The sequence below is a fragment of the Rhincodon typus genome, chromosome 15 (assembly GCF_021869965.1).
Source record: "Rhincodon typus isolate 14 chromosome 15, sRhiTyp1.1, whole genome shotgun sequence".
Taxonomy (NCBI): domain Eukaryota; kingdom Metazoa; phylum Chordata; class Chondrichthyes; order Orectolobiformes; family Rhincodontidae; genus Rhincodon; species Rhincodon typus.
The window spans coordinates 49,118,929-49,142,011 of NC_063346.1; the positions used below are offsets into that span (position 1 = coordinate 49,118,929).

Consider the following 23,083-nt stretch of genomic DNA (forward strand, 5'->3'; position numbering starts at 1 on the left):
GCTGATCTAGCCAGCAATGCCATGTCCCATGACTAAATAAAGATGATGGGATTTTGTGGAATACAAAACAAGTGACTGGTTGAAGATCTTTGCATTGTTGCTGTTGATAAATGGCACACTTCCCCGCTCGTATGTAATGCATTCATGCTGCTTAAATTGACATAACCAACTATTTAAAAAGCCTCACAGCAAAATACAAGCACAAATATTATCACTCGAGTACAGTTTGGTATATGACCAAGACTATTTCATTCTTAGAACGAATGTTTTAGAGACAGTTTTCTTCAGACATTGGCACTGGATACATTTGTGAGACATTTCTTTACCCATTATTTTCAGCAATGTGTTAGCCCATTCATTTCAATAGACTAACAACTGCCAAATCTTTAGATAAAGGAATATGACATAAATGTGTTAAGTTTTCCTACACTTACAACAGGCAATCATTTGTACATGTGTGCTACCTAAGTTTAGTTGGTAGCACCTTTACCACTTAAGTCATAGCTTCAAGCCTCACTCCACAGACTTGAGGTTGAGTTTTCAGTGCAATAATACAATATACCTGAATCATTACAACTTTTGGGATAAAAAGATAAACAGAGGCCCTGTCTGCACACTCATGCAGATATAAAAGCTCCTCTCAACTATTTGTAGTAAAGAGTTCCCAGAGACCCAAATAAATACAACTTTGTTTTTGTATTAGTGACTTGTGATTCTGGATAAGGCAATGACCAAAAATTCAAAATTTTTATGTTATGCATAAATGATGAACAATTTGAATTAAAAAGTGTAAACAATACACCAAACTGGAATCTGATCATTTGTAATAAAGAAGCTATGAATCCAGAAGTCTTAGATAAACTTTCAAAAGTAAAGAAGAAATCTCAGAGCTACATGACATTCATAAACAATAATTGCTTTACAACTTACCAATGGTAGCAGAAATTACAAGGTAGGAAACAGCTGTCCAAAAAATAGCCGACAAGGTTCCCTTTGGAATGGCTACAGCAGGGTCCTACAAATGCAATACAATGAAAACGAGGGCAAGCAGTTAACAAGATGGTTGTTAAGGTAATGGCAGATAAAGGTAATGTGTTAACACACAAGGCAATATTATTTCCTATATCTTTCAATAGTCAATCATGAGGGGAGGACATCATTGAGCAAGGCTAGCATTTATTGCCCTTCTAAAGTTGATGTTTAGTCTTCTTGAACTGCTGAATTCTCTGTGGTGAAGGCACTCCCACAGTACTATTGAGTAGGAAGTTGAACAATTGATCCCAGCAATGGTGAAAAAACAGATATATTCCAAGTCAGGTTGTGTGAGACTTGGAGGGGGAACTTGAAGTGATGCTCCTTTGCATCTTACGCCCTTGGTCGAGATCAGGGGTTTGTGGGGGACTACTATCAAAAAAAGCATTACTGAAATACATCTTGTATATGGGGACAGTACAACTATAGGAATAAATCTGTTATTTGTGCACTTTAACCAATTAATTTTCACATACACTGGGGGTGGGTCAGAATATACCTGCTGGTAATCAATTTGTGAATTTGATCACGAACTCAGTGCAACTCGAGGGGTGAACCACTCACGGACTGCAATACTAAGAACACAGAGTTAACCTTCCATGGTAGCATGGAGGGTATTCAATGTTTGCTTGAGGTTATGAAGCTGAAAATGGATTGTGGACGTCCCAGAAAAAGACAAAGACAAACTGAAGAAGCAATGGATAGTTTTCTGGAGAAAGACCAAGGGATCCTCCAAAAAAAAAGCAGAGATGAAGAAGCTGATATGAACATAAAAGGAAGCCTGAGTTTGGCCAAAACAGTTCTACCGACTCTTAAACTTTTCTCATGTCTTATGTTCCATGAGTTAACCTTACCCACTCCAAATGCCTTATCAAGTCATGTTAGAACAGGCTTCATGAGGTTTGTTTCAATTCCTTATATTTTAAAAATGGAGGGAGTATTTTCATTGAGATTGAAATAGTTCATTCTAGGTCAAATTTCAGAACAAAGGCACATGGGAAATTCCCCTTCAATAAAAACAAAGGAGTTTGGATTTGACTGAGGAGCTCAGGTCAGACCAGGTCTAATTGGTCTGAAAATCCAATCAAAGATTGTTTATCCCTTGCTTCCCATAAACCTCATCTCTTTTGGCAGACCCAACTTTAACTTTCCAAACCAAGTGCCATTCTCTCCCAATAAAATGTTGTTCATTCCATGAGAGCATATTTGACATTCCCAATGTTAATCAGTTTTAGTGAATGACCATTCTACAGCCTGCTAATTATTAACATTACCCAAAATTCAAAACAGATTGATGACATTTTTAATTCCTGCACAGAGTAGCACAGCAGCTTCATGTTCTACGTTAGCATTCATCACCTGATCAAGTGAAAGAAATGAACTTGGAAGTAAATTTGACTACAGCTTTCTAAAATTCCCAGACACTCTCGTCCTCAGTAACATTAGGAAATTGCACAATAATGACAGAGCTCAGACATATTATCAGGAGGGGGAAAGATACCACATAAATATCTGGTCCACAATTGGCTTGAAACCAGAAATTGAAAGCAAAAAATCAATAACAAGGAGAAACACCATTAAAAGGCAGTTATCTTCTTTCATAATACAAAGGAACATGTGATCATTTATTACAGCTCCTTTTAAACCGTAAAAGCCTGAAATATGTAAAGACATTGCTGCAAGTGAAGAAGGGACTTCCTGTTTTATACTTGCATGTATAAGGGACTAGACAAAAACTTGGGAATTTATGCTTTGATTCATAACATTTTGAATTACCTTCAGGTCGCCAGAGATGTTTGCACCTGCCAGGATGCCAGTTGCAGAGGGAAAGAAAATGGAAAACATGCCAAAAAAGGACGCGTCACTTTGCCAGCAAGGCAAAAAGTTCTGGGCAAATATCTCAGCTGAAAAGCAAAATCAGCATTACAGTGAACAGAAGTGGACACCATTGTCTGAACCCAATCACCTCACCATGCATCATCATAACAGTAATACATCATGTTATGGGAGCTGCAATCAATTGTGAAACAATCCAAGCAAACTTGGTTGAAATAGTTTGAATTTACCAATGTGGCAGCAATTTACAGCAGGTTGTTCAGTTAATATATCTTAACATTTTCACCAAGCAACCTTGTGTTTTATATTTGTTTACACCGCTTTATTCTGCGGTGCTGCGTGTTCTCTCTACTGCGAAAGAACGATCAGAATGTTTATTATCATATCTGATTTGAAACAAATTCAAAGGGTCCCAATGTGAGAAGTATCAAATAAGGATGTCAGAAATTGTATAAAGGTAACCCCCCCCACCACCACCATCCTACACCCCTGTCAAAAGCAGTGATTCATGTTTAAGTGATGCTTCATGAAATCTGGCTACTTTGCCCAAGTTCCTATTCCTCATTTGTGAGCTCAAACAGTGATCATTGCCAAAATATTCATCCATAAGGAATCGAACTCAACTCCATCTTCATTCAACAGCCACTTGTGCCTATTTTCCAGCAAAGGTCAGGAGCAGCAAACAACTCTGATTTGCCTATTCCCTAACCCAGGGCATGGAGGCAGGTTGTAGATCCCCACGTTGGGCACACAATCTGCAGAATAACAGCAGTCTGCGCTCCAACATACATGTCGTCATAAATGTGCCCTAAAACTCCTTAATGCATTGACTATGTTTATCTAGATGCAATAATTAAAAGGGGGGTGGGGGTGGGCCTTAAGAAAATGTAGCTTGAAAATAAGGTTTCTAACCTGTGGAGGTTGCTAAGTACACACCTCTATAGTTGAAAAAGCCTTTGGCCTGCTTTTCTTTCGATGCTGGGATAAACGTCCCCACAATGTAGTTTGCAAAGGAAACCATGATCACAAAGAAGAAGCCAACCTGTGCCTATCAGAAAGGAAAAGACAGAAGGGCATTCTTCACAGCAGAAAGCAATGGAAAAGTTGTAGCCCTGCTCCAACACTACAGCTAATAACTCAAGATGGTGGGATCAATGAAGTGGATGATGCAAATAATGCTAAATTATTGCTTCATTTCACTCCTTGGTCAAAAACACTGCAAAAACAGACTTCCATCTAGCAACTCTGAAAATGACATGTATACAGTTACAAAAATGTTTTAATTTTCCTATACTGAATCTTATTAAATAGCATGAGAAAAATATAACATCTGAAATACAGTTCAAAGAATAACAACATAAACTTATAACTAAAAAGCTTGACTGCTGTTGAGGCCATTGAGCATTCTGACATCTTGGATCCACTCTGGAATTCTCCAAGTCCTTACATTTTGTTCCTCAGGAACAAGAGAAACCTTTTTGAAGCTTGCATTTTTGACCAAGACTACTTCCATGTCCACTGAGCTTGTGTTGGCCACCAAAAGGCACTATATAAAATGTACATGGTGTCACATCAGGAGCAATATGCGGAGTTTATTCTTTGTCCTATCCCATGATACCTCATCACACCGATCATTTTAGCAATGGCCCTGAATTCAAGTCTAGCTGAGCTTACAAAGGGTAGGAATATATATTGATGGAAGGGAAGACAAATCTCTAATTCTTTGTGTGGATGTTTTGATCATATTCTTAATGAATCACTCATACCAGTAAACTAATGCCGTAAACCCTAACATTCAAAAGAATACTCCATTGTTACTAACAGCAAAATGACAATAACTTCAGTCTTTAAGCTTTCAATGGTAAGACATTCCAATGTGCAACGCTTGATAGCAAACACAATTTGAAACAACACTGGTCATCTAGTGCTTCGGCACTTTGCACATGTTGCTGGTTCCAATGACCATGCTGTGCCATTGCCAGACATGGATTTGCAACCATGATCCTACACAAGTGAGATCGCTGAATTCTGCTGCTGGAAGAGCCAGTCATTGCTCAAGTTCTTTACTGTGAGCAGAGAGAAAATAAAAAATTAAGTCGAACAAGTCACAACAGGGACCTAAATCCACATTATTGCAGTCAGCTCAGAAGCAGCAAGGTCAGTGAGAACATTTGTCAATCTCCCTAAACATGAGGGTACAATATGGTGCATGTCTAACCTAAATAAGGATAAAGTACAGTAAACAACCAAGTACAAACAAGGACTTGTTAATACAGTATCTGCCAAATAAAAGTAAAGATTTAAACTTTTTAAAATTGATTGATTACAGAGACTCAAAACTTCCGTAATATTATAAATTCCAATGGCTTTACCTTGGCTTCCCATTCCATTCCAGCCAGTGAAATCCCAAGTAGCACGGTCACCGTTATGACTCCAATAATCCGTATATCATTTGTGGGGTCCATAATTGTTGCATTGTATTCCTATTGAAAGGTTAAAGTGTTTAGATTCGTAGGAGCCTGCAGTGTCACAAGTGAACAACACTAGAACTGAAAATAGACATTCTGACCTTGATGGCTTATGGAGTTAGAGTTTCAATCAACATATTGTCATCATACATACACTCTGTGTATTCGGCTTGATTATGAGGGCTATTCTTGCGGTGCTAAGGACAACTGCAATCAGGGATAGCACACTCTTGTAAAAATGTTTTTCTGCAAAAAGTTAAACTCAACAACTGATCTTAAGTAATTCAGATTGGTTTCTTCCTGCGGCATAATTACACTGACCACAACAAATCATAGACACATTCACATAAAATGCTGTACTGAAAAAGTTACCTGCTGTTTTGGAGATTCTAACAATGGATTCTATTAGCGAAATAATGCAGAAATGGGCCATTTAAATATAACACATCAGGATTATAGACAACATTAAGTCAGGTAACTCTGAAACCTGTTATGCAAAAGCTGGTACAGAGTTTCAGAAAACTGGTCATTAAGATAATTATTGAGGTTTGTCTGGAACGGAGATCATTTTGTAGGATTTCTGAATGAGTGCAAGCACCAGAGAATAGTGAATTTCCAAGCTAGTCAGCATTCTGAGATTAATCTAGCAATAGAAAATAGAAATTAGTCAACAATAATCAATTTGAATTAAGCAGCCCAAGCAGGTATTTCATTCGTTTGTTAATTAGGTTTAATATAGGTCATAACATAAACTAATTTATTTGATTTAATTTGTTTGATTTTTCATCAGTTTAGTTCATGGAATGAAATTCTACATTGAAAACATGTTTTGTTGCTGAATACACAGTATTTTGTTATTTTACTGCCAATGGGCCTTTAATTGAATTTAATTTAATGTAACATGTCCATCACGACTGGAAGGGAAGATTTGTGCCTCAGAACACGCTAGATGCAAAAATAGTCAAACTTGGTCAAGAACAATAGGAATCTTGGTGACTGCAGTCAGTGAGTGAGGGACCTCCTTGTTGCATGTTGTTGGAAGGTGCTTGCTCTCATTGCTGTGACCAGATTGTAGATTCTCGTATTATGCGACTATCCGGACTCTCCATGCAGCTTCAGAACTGGCAGGTTGATAGTTGATATGGTTTTCTCATTTCATCAGTTAGAGGGGATTGTTGTGAACATTGCAGGCCACATCATCACAGACCTCAACAAGGGTTTCAATCTTTCAGTAGAGACAGATACTTTAAACTGGTGTGGCAAATAGGCTGCCCACATGGACTCATCGGCATTTTTTATTCAATTCCATGAGAACATCAGAGTTTCATAAGTTACAATACAGCCTCGTTGGAAACTTTCCAGATCAGCTCTGGGGTACAGCAGGGCTGCATCCTGGCACCAACACTCTTCAGCCGATTTCTCTTCGTGCTGCTGTTGTATGGGGAGTTAATCTGCACACCAGAGCAGACAGCTGTTCAACTACGTGCCAAGACAAAACTGTGTAACTGCACTGGCATCCAACCCTGTCGTTCATCTGTGACAGCTTGTAGATCAGTTCTCCCGGACCTGAGAAAAGCTTGGGTTGACAATCAGCATCAGAAAGACCAATGTTACGGACACGAGGTAAATTTCCCACCTTCTATCAACATGGACAAGCCCACACTGGAGGTCACTGACAACTTCACATACATTGGATCAACAGTTACGTGTCCCTGGAGGTTGAAATTGGCACCAGGATTGCCAAAGCCACTGTTGCTATGTCAAAGTCGAGACGGAATAAATCAACTAAAAATACAAAGCCCTGAAGGATCCTGACCCAAAACATCAGCTTTCCTGCTCCTCTGATGCTGCCCGGCCTGCTGCGTTCCTCCAGCTCCGCACTGTTATCTCAGACTCCAGCATCAGCAGTTCTTACTATCTCTGCCCCTTAGGTCACGTCAGTTAAATTTTTCCCCTCTCTCCTTAAACCTAAGCCTTCTAGTTTCGGACTCCCCCACCTGCCCTATTTATCCTATCCATGTCCCTCATGATTTTATAAACCTCTCTAAAAAGTCACCACTCAATCTCCAATGCTCCAGGGAAAAATAGCCCCAGTCTCTCCTTATAGCTCAAACCCTCCAAACTCTGGCAACATCCTCGTAAATTTTTTCTGAACCCTTTCAAGTTTCATAACATCCTTCCTATAGCAAGAATTGAACATAGTATTTCAAAAGTGACCTAACCAATGTTCTGTACAGCTACAACATGACCTCCCAACTCCTATACTCAATGCACTGACCAATAGGGGAAAGCATACTAAGCACCTTCTTCACTATCCTATCGACCTGCGACTCCACCTTTAAGGAACTATGAACTTGCACTCCAAGGTCTCTTTGTTCAGCAACACTCCCCAGGACCTTACCATTAAGTTTAGTTCTGCCCTGATTTGCCTTTCCAAAATGCAGCACCTCACATTTATCTAAATTAAACCCCATCTGCCACTCCTCGGCCCACTGGCCCATCTGATCAAGGTCCTGTTGTACTCTGAGGTAACCTTCTTCGCTGTTCACTATATCTTCAATTCTGATGTCATCTGCAAATTTATTAACCATACCTCCTATGCTCATATCTAAATCATTTATAAATGACATAAAAGAAGTGGACCGAGCCCCAAGCCTTCTCGCACACCACTGGGCACTGTCCTGCAGTCTGAGCAACCCTCCACCACCACCCTCTGTCTTCTACCTTCGAGCCAGTTCTGTATTCAGATGACTAGTTCTCCCTATATTCCATGTGATCTAACCTTGCTAACCAGTCTACTATGAGGAACCTTGTTGAATGCCTTACTGAAGTCTATATAGAACACGTCCACGGCTCTGCCCTCATCAATCCTCTTCCTATGGTGAGACAATGTGCCGAACATAGAAGTACATCAGGGTGCAGTGATGTCCAGCACATTTGCCTTCTGGAATCAGTGGTAATTCCATTGGCTAGCTCACGTGAGGCAATGGATGAGCACAGCATTCCCAAAGATACCCTTGTGTACGATAGCAAATTCAGTATAGTGTGTATCTGGTCAAGATGGTGGCAAAGGACACTCCAAACGGAACGCTTCCACTCCTTCTGTTTATTTCCTGTTTTCTTTCTCCCCCCTCGGTGTTCTCTCCTGAGGCAAAGCAGGCGGAGACCCGAGCGAAGTGGGGACAGTTGTTGATCTGGGGACGGGTATAGGCGATCAGCGGCTTGCAAGCTGGGCAGACCATGTGTGGAAGCCCCCTGCGCTGATCTACTGCAGGCCCTTTATGGAAAGACTGCAATGCCTCTCTTTTTAAACTTTATTCTCATTTTTCTAACTTATATTATCAACAGCTATAAGTAACATTACTTTCTTCCCCCCTTTCTTTTTCCCTTTGTTTCTATATTCTGTATCTAAGATCTGTACCTAGGTACTTAGTACCTAAGATAGTGCCATATGGGGTGACAGTGTAAACTTTTCACTCCTGTACTTCTGTATCGAGTCCACATGACAATAAAGGATATTCTATTCCAACAGTGCTCACCTACGTCTGAAAAATGAAGACCTCTGATAGAGGCTCCAGAGTTTGGAATCGGTACATGGAAATTCTTTGCCGCTGCTACATGCAAGTGGTCAGGAACTGGGTAGAAATGTAGAGAACAGAAAAGGGAAGCAGCTGGGGGGAGAAAGAACTCCTCAGTCAACCTCAGGCCAATGTTCTTCAAGTCACTGCAATTCAGCCTCTACAGCTAGAACAGAGTAATTTGGAAGTGACACCCAGGCGCAGTACATTGTCTCCCAAGATGAATGGATGTCATGACTCAGAGATATGTTATTTTTATTGCCAACAATCCGTTAATTCTGGGTTATCTTTGCGAGTTAAAGAATGCGTGGAATCTTTACTCTGCAGGTATCAAGCTAAGTACATTTGCAATAGACCCTGACCTGCCCCTCACCTGTGACCTGACAATCCTCTTGCTCAATGTATCTCTGAACCCAGTTCGGTGTGAAATGTTGACAAAACTGAAACTCACCATTATTATGCCTCTATTGGTTGCTTTCTGGCAAAAGAAAGCAAAGAAATTCTATTTGGTAGGAGCGCTAATCCATCTCCCTAAACAGTAAAATGATTGAATTAAAAAAATGAGATCTTTGGTTTTATTTCCCAGTCTGTGTCCATGCTGTACATCTCTAATGACTCTGTTAGAGCAATTGGTCTAATGGTATCCCACCCCCTCCTAGACTTTGGGGGAATACTTGGTCTTCACTGAGGAAGTGTCTGTGGTGGAAAGTGAGAGTATGTAACCTTACAGGGGGATGGGGGAGACCATGAGTGCCAAATTCCATCCTTGTGTTCATTTGGTGTCACAGCCGTGCTCGCATATTTCAAAGAGTGGACCGGAACAAGGCTACAATTGGTATTTATGGCTCTTTCAAACAACAAAAATACTGCGACACAGAATTGAAATGAATCCAACTTACAACAAGGAGATCTTTCACAGTCTCAGCAAAGCCAACAGTGTGCATGGAAACTGCCACCGCATTTGCAAAAGCAAAGATGAGCCCAATGGAGCCTCCAAGCTCTGGGCCGAGGCTCCTTGAGATAAGGAAATATGTACCACCTGAACAACACAGAAACAAAAGCCAGTTTACTGTAAACACAAAGGGCAAACACAAGTTGGGGAAGTGGGCCAAGAAATGGCAAATGGAGCTTAATATAGGCAAGTGTGAGGTGTCACATTTTGGAAAGTCAAATCATGGTAGGAGTTTCATGGTGAATGGTCGGGCCTTAAGGAGTGTAGTGGAAGAAGGACCTTGGGGTTCAGGTGCATGATTCTCTGAAAGTGGAGTCACAGGTAGACGGGGCAGTGAAGAAGGCTTTTAGCACACTGGCCTTCATCAGTCAGGGCACTGAGCACAGAAGTTGGGAAGTTATGTTACAGTTGTACAGGACGTTGGAGGAGTATTGTGTTCAGTGTTGGTCACCTTGCTATAGGAAGGATGTTACTAAACTGGAAAGCGTGCAGAAGAAATTTACAAGGATGTTATCAGGACTCAAGCGACTGAGTTATAGGGAGAGGTTGGACAAGCTAGGACATTTCTCTTTAGAGCGTAGGAGATGGAGGGGAGATCTTATAGAAGTGTATAAGACCACGACAGGCATGGATAGGGTGAATAGACTCAGTCTTTTCTCAGGGCTGGGCAATCAAGGACTAGAGGACATGAGTTTAAGGTAAGAGGGGAAAGAATTCTTAGGGACCCGAGGGGCAACTTTTTTTTTAAAACACAGAGGGTGGTAAGCATATGGAACGAGCTGCCAGCGGAAGTGGTTGAGGCAGGTACATTAACAACATTTAAAAGGTGTTTGGACGAATACATGGATAGGAAAGGTTGAGAAGGATATGGGCCAAGTGCAGGGAAATGGGGTGAGCGTGGATTTTGGTTAGCATGGACCTGTTTGGGCCAAAGGGCCTGTCGCTGTGCTGTAAGATTCTATGAATCTATGACAAGGTCTTCAACAGGGAACAAATTCCGAAAATACATTCCTGTTGTTAATGATTTTGTCTTGGGGAAATGAGAGCAGATCCTTATGTTTATAATTTGTACTCATCCAGCCGAATCCTGTGCTTAAATTTAAACAGAACCAGTAATGTGTTTCATTTCTGCTGCCCTTGTCTATTATGCTTTCCCTTCTTATGTTACTGTTTAGGAACAGAGGAATTCTGCAACAGGAACATGAAAAAGCTGGTTATGTTCCTGACCTACGTTTCTCTTTTTTTAAATTTATTCACGTGTTGAGAGCACTCTAACTGCCACCATGTTAAGTTGGTGTCTGCCCAACACAGAGTCTTGGATGAACTGCATTTCCCACCAGCTAAACACGGAGAAGACACAAACGATTAACATTGACCTCTCTCACAACCTTTGGCTGAAGAACAATCTACCCCACTCCCTAGCCACTGTCTTTGGCCACAGCAGATTATTAGGAATTGAATATAGTGCCGAGATTCCTCATTTATTCTAACTTTTATTCCCCTCCATTACAAAGATTTCACTTCTGTAAACCCTTTCTGCAACAATGACAGATCAGCTAGGGAAAGAGAGGCTCGCATTTATGTAGCGCCTTTCACAAGCACCAAATGTCTCAAAGATTTACAGCCGAGAAAGTACTTTTGAAGTGTTGGCACTGCTATAATGTGGGAAATGCAATGGCCAAGTTGTGCTCACAGACTCCCACAAACTGCAATATCATAAATAGGGAGATTATCTGATTTTGGGATGTTGATTGAATGGTAAATATTAGCGAGGAACTGAGGAAAACTACTCTGTTCTGCTTCAAAATAGAGTCATTAGATCTTTTACAACCAGCTCAGCGGGTAGATGTGGCCTTTGATTTGTTTCTTATCCAAAAGATAGCACCTCCAACACCCCTTTTATGACAAGTTTGTCTTTTCGTTCCCAAGTCCTGAAATGGGACTTCAATCCAAGTTGAGGGCCAGAGGCAAGAGTGTTCCCAATGGAGACATGGCTGACAACTGATATCATATAATCTTCATCTGAATCAAAACTCTATTACCATATCCTATCCTGCAACAAATATTATCAACCCATTGACCCGGTCACTGCTGGCTTACATTCACTACAAATTCTCAATGGCAGGCACGGACAATATAAAGCTCTGGTTGATGGAACAATACGAAGTATTGTGAGGAAGCAAGAATCAAAGAATACCTGATTTGACTTTGCCATTTGTAGATATTGCTGATATGGACAGACCTGTAATGCTGGTTACAATTACGGACATAATGATGATTAACCATGTTAAAGCTGCAATGGAAGGGAACAAAACCAAATTTATTTGTGCTTTCATCACCACTGGAAAATACACAGTATTTTATACTTACATGCTTACAACCAAGAATCACAAATAAGAAAAGTCCATTAGACCCACAGTTGCTTTGACCGATTGCCCAATTATATGACAGAGGAACTACTGTTAATTGTTTGGATAGAGAGATTACGCTACACTATGCTACTCTAGATACAAAATTAGACTTTTATTTTGTGCTTCACCTGCAAGGCTGTTATGCAAGTCATTTACTTCTTCTGGAGTCAGTGCCACAGAAGAACATGTTCGTCATGCCAAGGGTGGGGTGGAATTTTAAGCACTAACACCAGCACAGGGTCAGTGGGCAGAATGGTCTGTATCTGTATCATACATGCTATGTAACATTCCTATCTAATAGGAAATACGCACGCTCATGGATTTTTACCACTATAATGGGAAAATAGACATTTTCATTGCTCTTCAGAAAAATTTGTGAAGAGGCCATATGATTTTTAAACCCTGATAGGATTTTATTCATTCATATTCTATCTAATGCAAGATTAAACTATCAATTATAGCTAAACAGCTTGTATTAATTTCAGAAAAGCTGCAATACAAGAAAATCACTATCATAAATTGTAGGAATGCAAGGTCATTTTACATGTAATTCCATTGACAGATTTGGAGCATTGCTTGCTCTTTAAATAAGTGAAAGTGAATCAAAAAGAGAGGCTCCAGCAGATGTAACAATTAAAACAGAAGTTGCTGGTTCAGTGATCAGTTCCTTGCCGACTTGGACACAGCAATGGTAGCAGCAGGATGTAAGAAGTGGCCAGGAGATTGCTTTTCACAAAACAACTTCTGCTAGCCCTCTTGCCTAAAATGTAAAGACATTAATTGCCTTGGAGGTGGGTTGTGGCCCTAACTTTCCCAATTTCTGCTCTGCCTTTATTTTCAAAACCTTATTCTCAGGATATAAATGATTCAAGCAAGATGTATTCACTGTCCATTTCCGGTTGCTTTGAGTAGGTCATGGTGGAATTTAGGAAGAATTGGAGTTCTTAAGCTGAAGGTGTTTCACAAAAATACAATAAGTTTGTTAGACTTGGGTAGTTCTATGCCACCTATCAAAATGCCACTGTGACAACATATCCAACAACGATTAACCACATCCAAATTCCACAGTAACATGCAGGCCCGTATAAAGCTTGTTTGATTGATGGCTGTCTCTAAACGTTCAGGTCAGAGAACCAGATGCAGTTGCCATGCAGCTAATAATAATAAACTCGGGCACGAAACCGGGTGCCAGTTCTCATAAAAATGCTGCTAAAATCAACCTAGAAGAAATGTGCCAGAGAATGGTGTAGAGGATATCCCTCATAGCAAGAGCCTCAGGCAGCATTAACTCTAAAGCTCTGACCCTCTGACAGTGAATTGAATGTCACTTCACTTCCAATTTCTTCTCTCAAGTCTTTCTTCAGCTGTCCTTTCAGCCTGGCAAGAGCTGCTCTTCGATTCACTTTTATCATCAACTGATAATTGTGATGCATCTCAAACTTAACCCGACAAAAACATCCTCTTGCGCCATTATTGTCTTCCCAGCACTTATAACTTACAGCACAGTATACACAAGTGTAGCTATAATGGAGCAAACTACACAAAGTTGCATACATATAACACCCATTTTTGTCATTGCAAGCCCCATTTCAAATGGGCGAGCTGAAGTTTACAGTCAAGAGGGGATGTGTGAAGATGTAGTGCTCATCACCAAATCCTGTGCTTAATTTAAACAGAACCAGTAATGTGCTTCATTTCTGCTGCCTCTTTCTATTATGCTTTCCCTTCTTATGTCACTGTTTAGTAACAGAGGAATTCTGCAACAGAAACATGAAAAAGCTGGTTATGTTCCTCACCTATGTTCCTCTTTTTAAAAAAAATTCATTCATGGCTTGAGGGGGTTGCTGGCTAGGTCAACATTATTGCCCATTCCTAATTGGCCACAGGGCAGGTAAGAATTAATGACATTGCTAAGGGTCTGGAGTCACATGTAGTCTAGATCACAATGTCTACAGTGCAGACAGAGACCATTCAGCCCATTGAGTCTACACTGATCCTCCGAGTTTCCCATCCTATCCCCGTAAGCCCAGATTGACTATAGTTAACCCAGATACCCTGCACACTACAGGGCAATTTGGTTTATCTGATAATTGACAATGGATTCACCATCATTAGACTCTTAATTCAAGATTTTTATTGATTTGAAATTCCACTATCCGTTATGGCAGGGTTTGAACCTGGGTCCCCAGAATATTACCTGGGTCAACAGTGCAGCAATAATACCATTAGGCCATCACCTGCTCCAGACATCACCTCAGAAGAACCATCAGTCCCAAACCAAACAATTTAAACAAGCCCACTTCTCGATAATAACATCCACTGGATGTCCTTAAGGAGCCGAGGGTTGAAATTCCATGACCCCAATGGGAGTGCGTGCCATTCTCTAGCGACCAATCTGATTGTACCAGCACCAGACCTCAGTATTGGCCACTACTGGTCCAACACTACAAGGATCAGTGCCCCTGACGAAGAGGACTGGACTCTAGAGAACAGCAGATCTGGGCTGGAGATAGTAGGAACTGCAGATGCTGGAGAATCCGAGACAACCAGGTGCTCCTATGATGCTGCTTGGCCTGCTGTGTTCATCCAGCCCTGCACCTTGTTGCCTTATAGCAGATCTGGGCTTTTGGACAGGAAGGATCAGGGAACCTTGAGGGCAGTGCGGGTAGGAGTGCAAGGAGGCGTGGGGGGTGGAGGGAAGGTGGGAGGTGGCAAAGCAGGAGGTAACATCCCAGAGAGGTTGAGGGCAATGCCCCTGATGGTGTACAGTGTATACTGCCTCCCCACCCCCCAGTGAAGGGCAAAATCTCACCTTTCGCCTCTCCTTTTAACCAGATGGATTAAAAAGGCCAACGTACAACTATACAGTGGTGAGGGCAACAAAATAGGAGTTAACTGGTTTGTAAACTAGATCAAATGTCAGGATGCTGCCTGGCCTGCTGTGTTCCTCCAGCTCCACACTTATCTCAAATGTCAGGTAGTTATTTTTGTAAAAAATGGCAAGCAGGCTGATTATTTCAGAGCTCACCTGTCTACCATTGCATGGCAACTATGTCAGGGAGAGTGGGAGTACTGGGTTAATCACTCCTCACCCCCTGTTAAAAACATATCCAGCAGTGGGACTGTAAACCGCAACCCAGTGTCTGCAGGGACATGACAACTGAGTTGAGTCATGCCTGGTCCTCTCTAAACATAAGCATTTTCTTGCTATGTCATTTGTAAGTGACAATCAGTAGAGGAAATCCTAACTGATCTCTTCTTTCTAAATGCAAGGTCAGCTAACTCAACAAAGAGAAGGCACTATTATCAAGTTCAGTAGCACACCATCCATTTTATTAACCCACTGGCTTTCCACAAACATCCTGTGGAATTACTTTAACATATATTAGAAAAAGTTGTATTTGATGTGTACAATATTCACATCAGAGTACATACTCTAGATTTGCCTTTTCTTTAAGATTTTACATATTGAAACATTGCTACCAAAACAAATTACATTTTTTCCCTTTATCAATACAATAGATTCAGATGTTGATACTAATTGCTTTTTAATGATCACTGAAATCTAACATATTTTCACGTTCACAGGTGTAGCCTTACCTATTCCTGCTTGTGCAGTAATCCATGACAATCGCAAATACAAGATAACACCCCAAATATTTAACATACATCGAATCTATGCAAAAGGAGAAACAGAAACAATAATGACATGCCATGCTTTAGGAAAGTCACCCTCCTAGCACAAATTAAAGGGGAAGTTTCCTTCAGTGGGGAACTGATTTCCAAGTAAAACTTATAGAATTATGTCATCATAAAATGGTCAGCTTCTTGCAGCTCTCTGTATGAGCTAGCCAGCTGATCCCACTTCTCCTGTCTGTTCTTCGTAGTCCTGCAAATTTCTCTTCAGTTAATTGTCCAGTCATCTTTTGGAAGCCACGTTTGAATCTGCCACCAAATTCTCAGGGGGTGTATTCCAGATCCAAAACACTCACTGCATATGGAAGCTTCTTCTGTTGCCGTTGCCTCTTCTCCCAATCAGTTTAAATCAGTACCTCTGTTTCTCAATCCTTCCATCAAAGGGGATGGTTTTTCTGTCTACTCCGTCCAGACCCCTCAAGATTTTTTTTGAAGACTTCTATTAAGTCTCCATCAAGCTTCTCTTCTCTAAAGAGACCAGCCCCAGCTCCACCAATCTATCTCCATAAATGAAAACCCTAAGCCTCAGGACGAGTCTTGTAAAATGTTTTCACGCAACTACCATGCCTACACATCCTTCCTAAAGTGTGATGTCCAGAATTGGACACAATACTCCAGGTTAAGGCTGAACCAGTGCTTCATAGCAATTCATCATAGCCTCGTACTTCATGCCTTTATTTATAAAGGCCATATGTGTTGTTAACTGCCTTCTCAAATTGTCCTGCAGGCCGATGCACATACACCCCAGGTCCTTCTGCTCCCGCATCCCTTTTCAAATAGACTTCTATGTTGTTTCTTCTTGTTCACCTTACTGAAACATGTCACTACACTCTTGTCTGAATCTTGGAAGATGACTGCCAATGCATCCAATATTTCTAGGGCCACTTCCTTAAGTACTCTGGGATGTAGATTATCAGGCAGTGGGGATTTATCAGCCTTCAATCCCATCAATTTCCCCACCACCACTTCTCTATATCCAAAAACACTTTGCTTCAGTTCATCTCTCACAATAAACCATGTCCCCCATCATTTCTGGTATGTTATTCATGACCTCCTAAGTGAACACAAATGAAGAATTTGGTTCATCAGCCATACTTTCCCAATATAATTACCCTGGTTTCTGACTGTAAGGGACCTACATCAGTTTTCACCTTTTTTTTCCTCTTTCCATACCTATAGAAACTTTTACATCCAGCTCCCTGCAAGCTTACTCCCATGCTCTATTTTCCCCTTCTTAACCAATCCCTTGGTTATCCTTTGCTGACTTCTAAGCTCTTCCCAATCCTCGGTCTCTTCATATAGACACAATGTTTCTGTATCTGAGGCGCTGCGAATAGTGCTAAACATTGTGCAATTGTTGACTAACATGCTCGCCCATAAGGTAATTGATGAAGCAGCTGAAAATGGGTATCTAGGGCACTACCCTGAAGAACTCCTGAAACTAGGGATGTGACAATTGACTTCCAATAACCACTACTATCCTCCTTTGTGCTAAATAATTGAAAGCCTTCCCCTGAATCCCTTCGACTAACATTTTTTGAGCACTCCCTGGTGCCATATTTGGTCACTTGTTACCTAATATCAAGGACAGACGTAACTCACCACTGATCAGCGCAGGCCTGAATGTGGCCCAGAAACAGCAGCAAATAGGCATGGACTGCTTCAATTGCTTTAAACAAGAGTAGATTAAAAAAAAAAAAGTTCAAAAATAAATCTTGAGATTTACAGTTTGGCAGAGATAACTTTGTAGTTGTCTCTTACTACTGGACACACAATGCAATGATTGATCAATCCATCATAATGTATCAACAGTATAAATGTGTTCTGTGTCTTCAAGACAGTGATGAGAGTTGCTATGGAATTCTAGGCATAAAAACTAATTAGCAGTCAAGAGAAAACATCCTTGGAGTTAACATTGTGGTGCACTTTTTAAATTGAGGACACAGGTACAAAAAATAAATTAAACATACCATAACACCTTTTATCCAGCCAAATCGGACAGGTTCTTCTGCAAGCTTACTGTTACTCAACCCCACCTCCCTTTCTTTGCCACATTCATCGTCAGGTCTAATCTCATTCATTGGGGGTGGATGTTGTCCCATTTCCTGAAAGATTATACAATAACTTCAAGAACACAGTATCAAGAATTATCCAGGTTCCATCAGTGGGCATTGGGTAGAGGACTGAATGAAACACAAACACAGAATTCCAAAAGAAACTATTCTGCATTCACCACATAAAAAAGAACCTCCCCTCAAAAAAAAAATTGCAAAGGTTAAAAATCAGAAACAGGACCAGAAAATGCTGTTTTGAGAGGTGTGCAACACAAAACACGAAACTGTTGTTTCTTTTCAATTTGCTTTTGAACCTGCCAATATTTCCAGGGTTGCATTATTTATCAATTTACTCTACATTCCGATGATGGTAACCTATTTAAAAAGTCACACTGCCCACTGCTCTGTCAGATACAGGCCTACAACTTACCCATGGTCATGCCCAGGTCTCACCTCACGACTGGCAATAAATGGCTGCCACTGACATCTTAACTGCACATATCTTTTATCAGTTTACTTTAACTATTTGGTTTCCATGACATTGGCTCAGATCTGTTGGATAACTCAATAATATGAGGCTGTGTTTCAAAACATCAGACAAATGTGGGGGGGAAAAAAAAAAATCAGTTTTGTTAAATGGAAGAATGTGTATGCATTTTTATAGTGACTTTCACATCTTCGGATGTCCCCAATGTGCTTTACAAACAGTAAACTAGTTTTGAAATAAAAAAAAAAGTGCTGGAGAAACTCAGCAGCATTTGTGGGGAGAGAGACAGTTGGTTCAGGTGTAACATCTGAAGAATCCAGTTATCAAAATCAGGGGAGGCTACAGCTTAGTGGCAGTATTACAGAACTAGTTATGCAGAACCCCAGGTTCTGGGGAAATGGGATTGAATCCCATTGTGGTAAATAGTGAAAATTAATAAAACTTTGGAATAAAAAGCCAGCCTAATGGGGCTGTCTAACCATGGTCAATTGTCGTAAAAGGCTATCTGTTTCACCAATGCCTTTCACGGAAGGAAATCTACCATTTACACCTGGTCTGGCTTCCATATGACTCCAGATCACAGCATGTGTTGGACTCGTAACTGCTCACAAGGCACTAGGGACAGGCTATCCTAACCAGCCATGTGCACATCCTATAAACATGTTTTCAAAAATTATTTTTGGAATTTGTCTCCATCGTTAGCAGCCAAAAAGTGCAGAGGAAGGTAGAAGAACAGCATAGAAGATAAATGAAGTAATAAACTCAGAATGCTGGAGACACTCAGTGGGAGAGAGAAACAGTTAACATTTTGAGTATGAAATGACTTTTCTTCAGTTGATTTATTTGATCTATTTTTGTGGTATTGAATTTTAAGCTTAAAGTTAACACTTGTCCAATAGTCACCTAGCTTGCATTTTCCTTTACAACAAGCTGTCAGCATGAATCTAGTTCTCTGGAGTTAGGACTGGATATCACTGCCAACTTCTAGGATTTGCAGGCAGACCATTAAATGATTACAGCTAAAGAAGCTGATCTAGTTTCTGGTCAAACAGAACCATGTTTATATTATGACCTTCATGAGCACAGAGCTTCCCCAACTAAAGACAAAATTTTAAATAGTGGTCTTACTCCTTTCTTAAACATGAGCTCTGTTCTGACATTCCAGGGTGCTACAATTCTCCAAGAATTGTGTCTTTTTTAGGACCACATTTTGCCCTTCAATTAAGATAGGTAATGAAATAACAATGAGGTTACGACTTCAGAAGGAGAGAGTTTGAGGTGGAACAGCATGGAAGTGAGAATCCAGCTCAGTAGCTGTTTGTAAGGTTTGAGGTGAGACTTCAGAACAGAACTAGGATTAGGATTGTGATTGTAGATTTTAAAACTCTCGTCCACAAAGAAACACATTTTAACGATATTGAAAATGGCAGCCAACTCTGGGTGACAATCCAATGAGTGACTGTGCGCCTTAGCGTAATCAGAAAAAGTTGGGCGACTTGTCCAGTGAAACTCGCACTGTGTTTCAATTATTTGATGTATGTTTCAAGAAGATAGCTCACTACAAACCTCTCAGGGACAACCAAGGCCATAAGATTTAGGACCAGAAGTAAGCCATTCAGCCCATCAAGTCTACTCCAATTCAGTAAGATCATGTCTGACCTAATTAGCCTCAACTCAGGTTTTCCTACTTTATCCCCAATAGCCCTTGATTCACTACCGATTAAAAAGTCAGTCTCAGCCTTGAATATACTTAATGACACACCCTTGACACCTTGGCAAAGAATTCCACAGATTCATTACCCTCTAAGGAGGAAACCTCACCCACTTATCTCTGACTAAATGTGCAGCCCCTTACTCTAAGATTACACCCTCTGGCCCTAGACTCTCCCACAAGGGGAAACAGCTTCTCTGTATCTAAGCTGTTGAGCCCTCTAATAATCTTATTTGTTTCAATAAGATCTTGTCCCATTCTTCTAAACTGCAATGAGTACAGACCCAACCTACTTAACTCTCTCTTCATGTGAAAAATCCCTCCATTCATCGGCATGGTGGCTCAGTGGTTAGCATTTCTGCCTTACAGCGCCTGGGGGTCCCAGGTTCAATTCCATCCTCCATCAACTATGTGTAGTTTACACATTCTCCCCGTGTCTCCGTGGGTTTCTTTAGGGTGCTCTGGGTTCTTCCCACAGTCCAAAGATGTGCAGGTTAGCTGGCGATGGGAAATGCAGGATTACAAGGATAGGTTAGCGGTCTCTTTGGAGGGTCCCTGTGGACTCGATAGGCCAAATAGCTTGCTTCCACACTGCATGATTCCATGATTAGGAATGTGCAATAAATGCTGACTGAGTCAGTGACAGCCCCATCTCACTAATTAAATAAATGACACAATGAGAACTGCGTGAAATCAGCATAACTGATGCTTGCTTGAAAGACTGACATTTGATTACAATAGTCACAATTTATGGAACAATGATCTATTTACTAGTGAGTGGGAGGCTTAATAGGCTGGGGCTATTTTCCCTAGAGAGTCAGAGGCTAAAGGGTGACCTTATAGAAGTTTACAAAATCATGTGGGGCATGAATAGGGAAAATAGACAAAGTCTTTTTCCTGGGAGGGGGGGGGAGTCCAAAAATAGACAGCATAGGTTTAATTTGAGAGGAAAAAGATTTACAAGGGACCTAAGGGGCAACTTTTTCATGCAGAGAGTGGTGTGCGTATGGAATGAACTGCCAGAGGAAGTGGTGGAGGCTGGTACTATTACAACATTTAGAAAGGCAACTGGTTGGGTATATGAATTTAGATGGGTTAGATGAATTTGAATATGAATTTAGATAGAGCTTATATGGACATGAACCAAATGTTGGCAAATGAAACTAGATTATTTTAGGATATCTGGTCGGCATGGATGAGTTGGACCAAAGGGCCTGTTCCCATGCTGTACAACTCTACGACTTTAAAGGATCCTAAAGGTAAAAAGAGGTAGAAAAACTCAATGAAGTTCAATGTAAAAGGTGCAATTTAATAAAGTGGATAGAAATGTTTGAAGACTGTGAATTAAAGATGAATTTCTGACAAAGTGGAAAATTATACTCAAGAATGCCTTTGTAAAAAAAAAAACTGAAGGGGAGAGTTAGAAGAAACTTAAAAATTAGAATGGAGAATTGTGGACAATCTTCATATGTAAACACTTTGAAACTGAAAGGTTTTATAATCGAAAAGATAGGATGCAGGATTGGGGGAAATGTTATATTATGCACCAGTGCTCACAGGGTGGGTGTGCCTTACCATCATGTAGCAGCGGAGATCTGCCAGGCTGGGTCTGGTCCTCTTGTGCTCATCTGGCATCTGGGTTTTGGAATAATGCTGGTAATTGGGCACTGCATCAAGGGTGTTGTAGCCAAAGGTTCTCAGGCAGAAGGTACTGTTCTGGGTCACGCTGCTGACACTCATGCTGTCGTTGGTAGGATCAGGCAGGCAGTAGATGGTTTTGGAGTCATCTTCCTTGCCTAGGTGGGTACTGATGGTGAATCTACCATGGGTAATGCCTCCTACAGCTGGGCTAGGGACCACCACTGGGCTCTCGCAGACTGTAGAAACTGCCATAGAATCAGTGGGCTCAGGCAGTGGGAGCTGGTGGGGATGTGAAGGGAGTGCCATGTGAAGCTGAACCGCAGGTTATTTTATAGGATAGACCAGGGAACTGGGGCGGACCTACAGCAGACAGAAATGTAACCGGCCCCAGAGGGCAGTGGTAGCTGGAGAAAGCCAGAAGAAAAGACATTTTATTGCAAAAGTCAGCTGCAATCTTTGATCACTCATCTGATAAACATTTTTTTTTCCGCATTGCCAGAGAAACCACTGATTAGTGTTTAAACCTGTTTTGCTCCAACTAGTTCCGGGTGGGGGGTGGTGTGATAATTACAACGGTTGCCCGAAGGCTACGAGAGTAATCTTGGAAAAAAGCCAGAGGTGACTGCCACTACCACCCCTTTCAATATATTCCACCAAACCTGTTTAGAGTGGTACAGGCAAGTAAGATGCCAACTGGAAGACAGGTGTGTGTGTGTGTGTGTGTGTGTGTGTGTGTGTGTGTGTGTGTGTGGCAGTGGAGGGACACAATGCAACCGGTGCTGACTCAAAATGGATAAAAGGTGATTTTAATTCACTTCTCCACCAACCTCCACTCCCCCAAAAAATCTGCATTTACGTAGTGCCTTTCCAAACTTGTGCTTTGGTCCAGTCCCCAGAGATGGATCAAATATTTAACGTATTCAGCTACCACTGACCAACAATGTGGGTTACATTGATGTAAGAATGGCCAAATGTTTGTTTTTTTTTTGGGGGGGGGGGGGGGGGGGGTGCAGTGAAGAAGGTGGGTGAAGAGGGGAGGAGGATGTTGGAGGCAGCACCGGTTATGGCCAGGACATAGGATTAACATACCCACTCTTCCAAATGGGCCACACAGCTAAATATGTGGTTTCGTTCCCAACGCACTAGAGAGTGTTAGCCTTGCTTTTTCTCCCCCACACACTAAGACCTAGAATGGGAGTTGGACCCCTACTCTTGTG

At 41.1% G+C, this 23,083-nt stretch overlaps 1 protein-coding gene across 1 annotated transcript in view; it reads right to left on the minus strand.

Annotated features, from left to right (window-relative positions):
- slc12a3 (solute carrier family 12 member 3) overlaps window positions 1–22,118 on the minus strand; it is a 57,194-nt gene extending 35,076 nt beyond the window's left edge. The window contains exons 1-9 of the mRNA XM_048605699.1: window positions 21,801–22,118; window positions 17,944–18,078; window positions 15,878–15,953; window positions 12,064–12,159; window positions 9,814–9,953; window positions 5,241–5,351; window positions 3,805–3,916; window positions 2,809–2,936; window positions 931–1,015 (exon numbers count right to left, since the gene is read on the minus strand). Of these exons, the coding sequence (XP_048461656.1) occupies window positions 931–1,015; window positions 2,809–2,936; window positions 3,805–3,916; window positions 5,241–5,351; window positions 9,814–9,953; window positions 12,064–12,159; window positions 15,878–15,953; window positions 17,944–18,078; window positions 21,801–22,118 (1,201 nt within the window). The remainder of the gene's footprint in view (window positions 1–930; window positions 1,016–2,808; window positions 2,937–3,804; window positions 3,917–5,240; window positions 5,352–9,813; window positions 9,954–12,063; window positions 12,160–15,877; window positions 15,954–17,943; window positions 18,079–21,800) is intronic.
- Window positions 22,119–23,083: the final 965 nt, after the last annotated feature.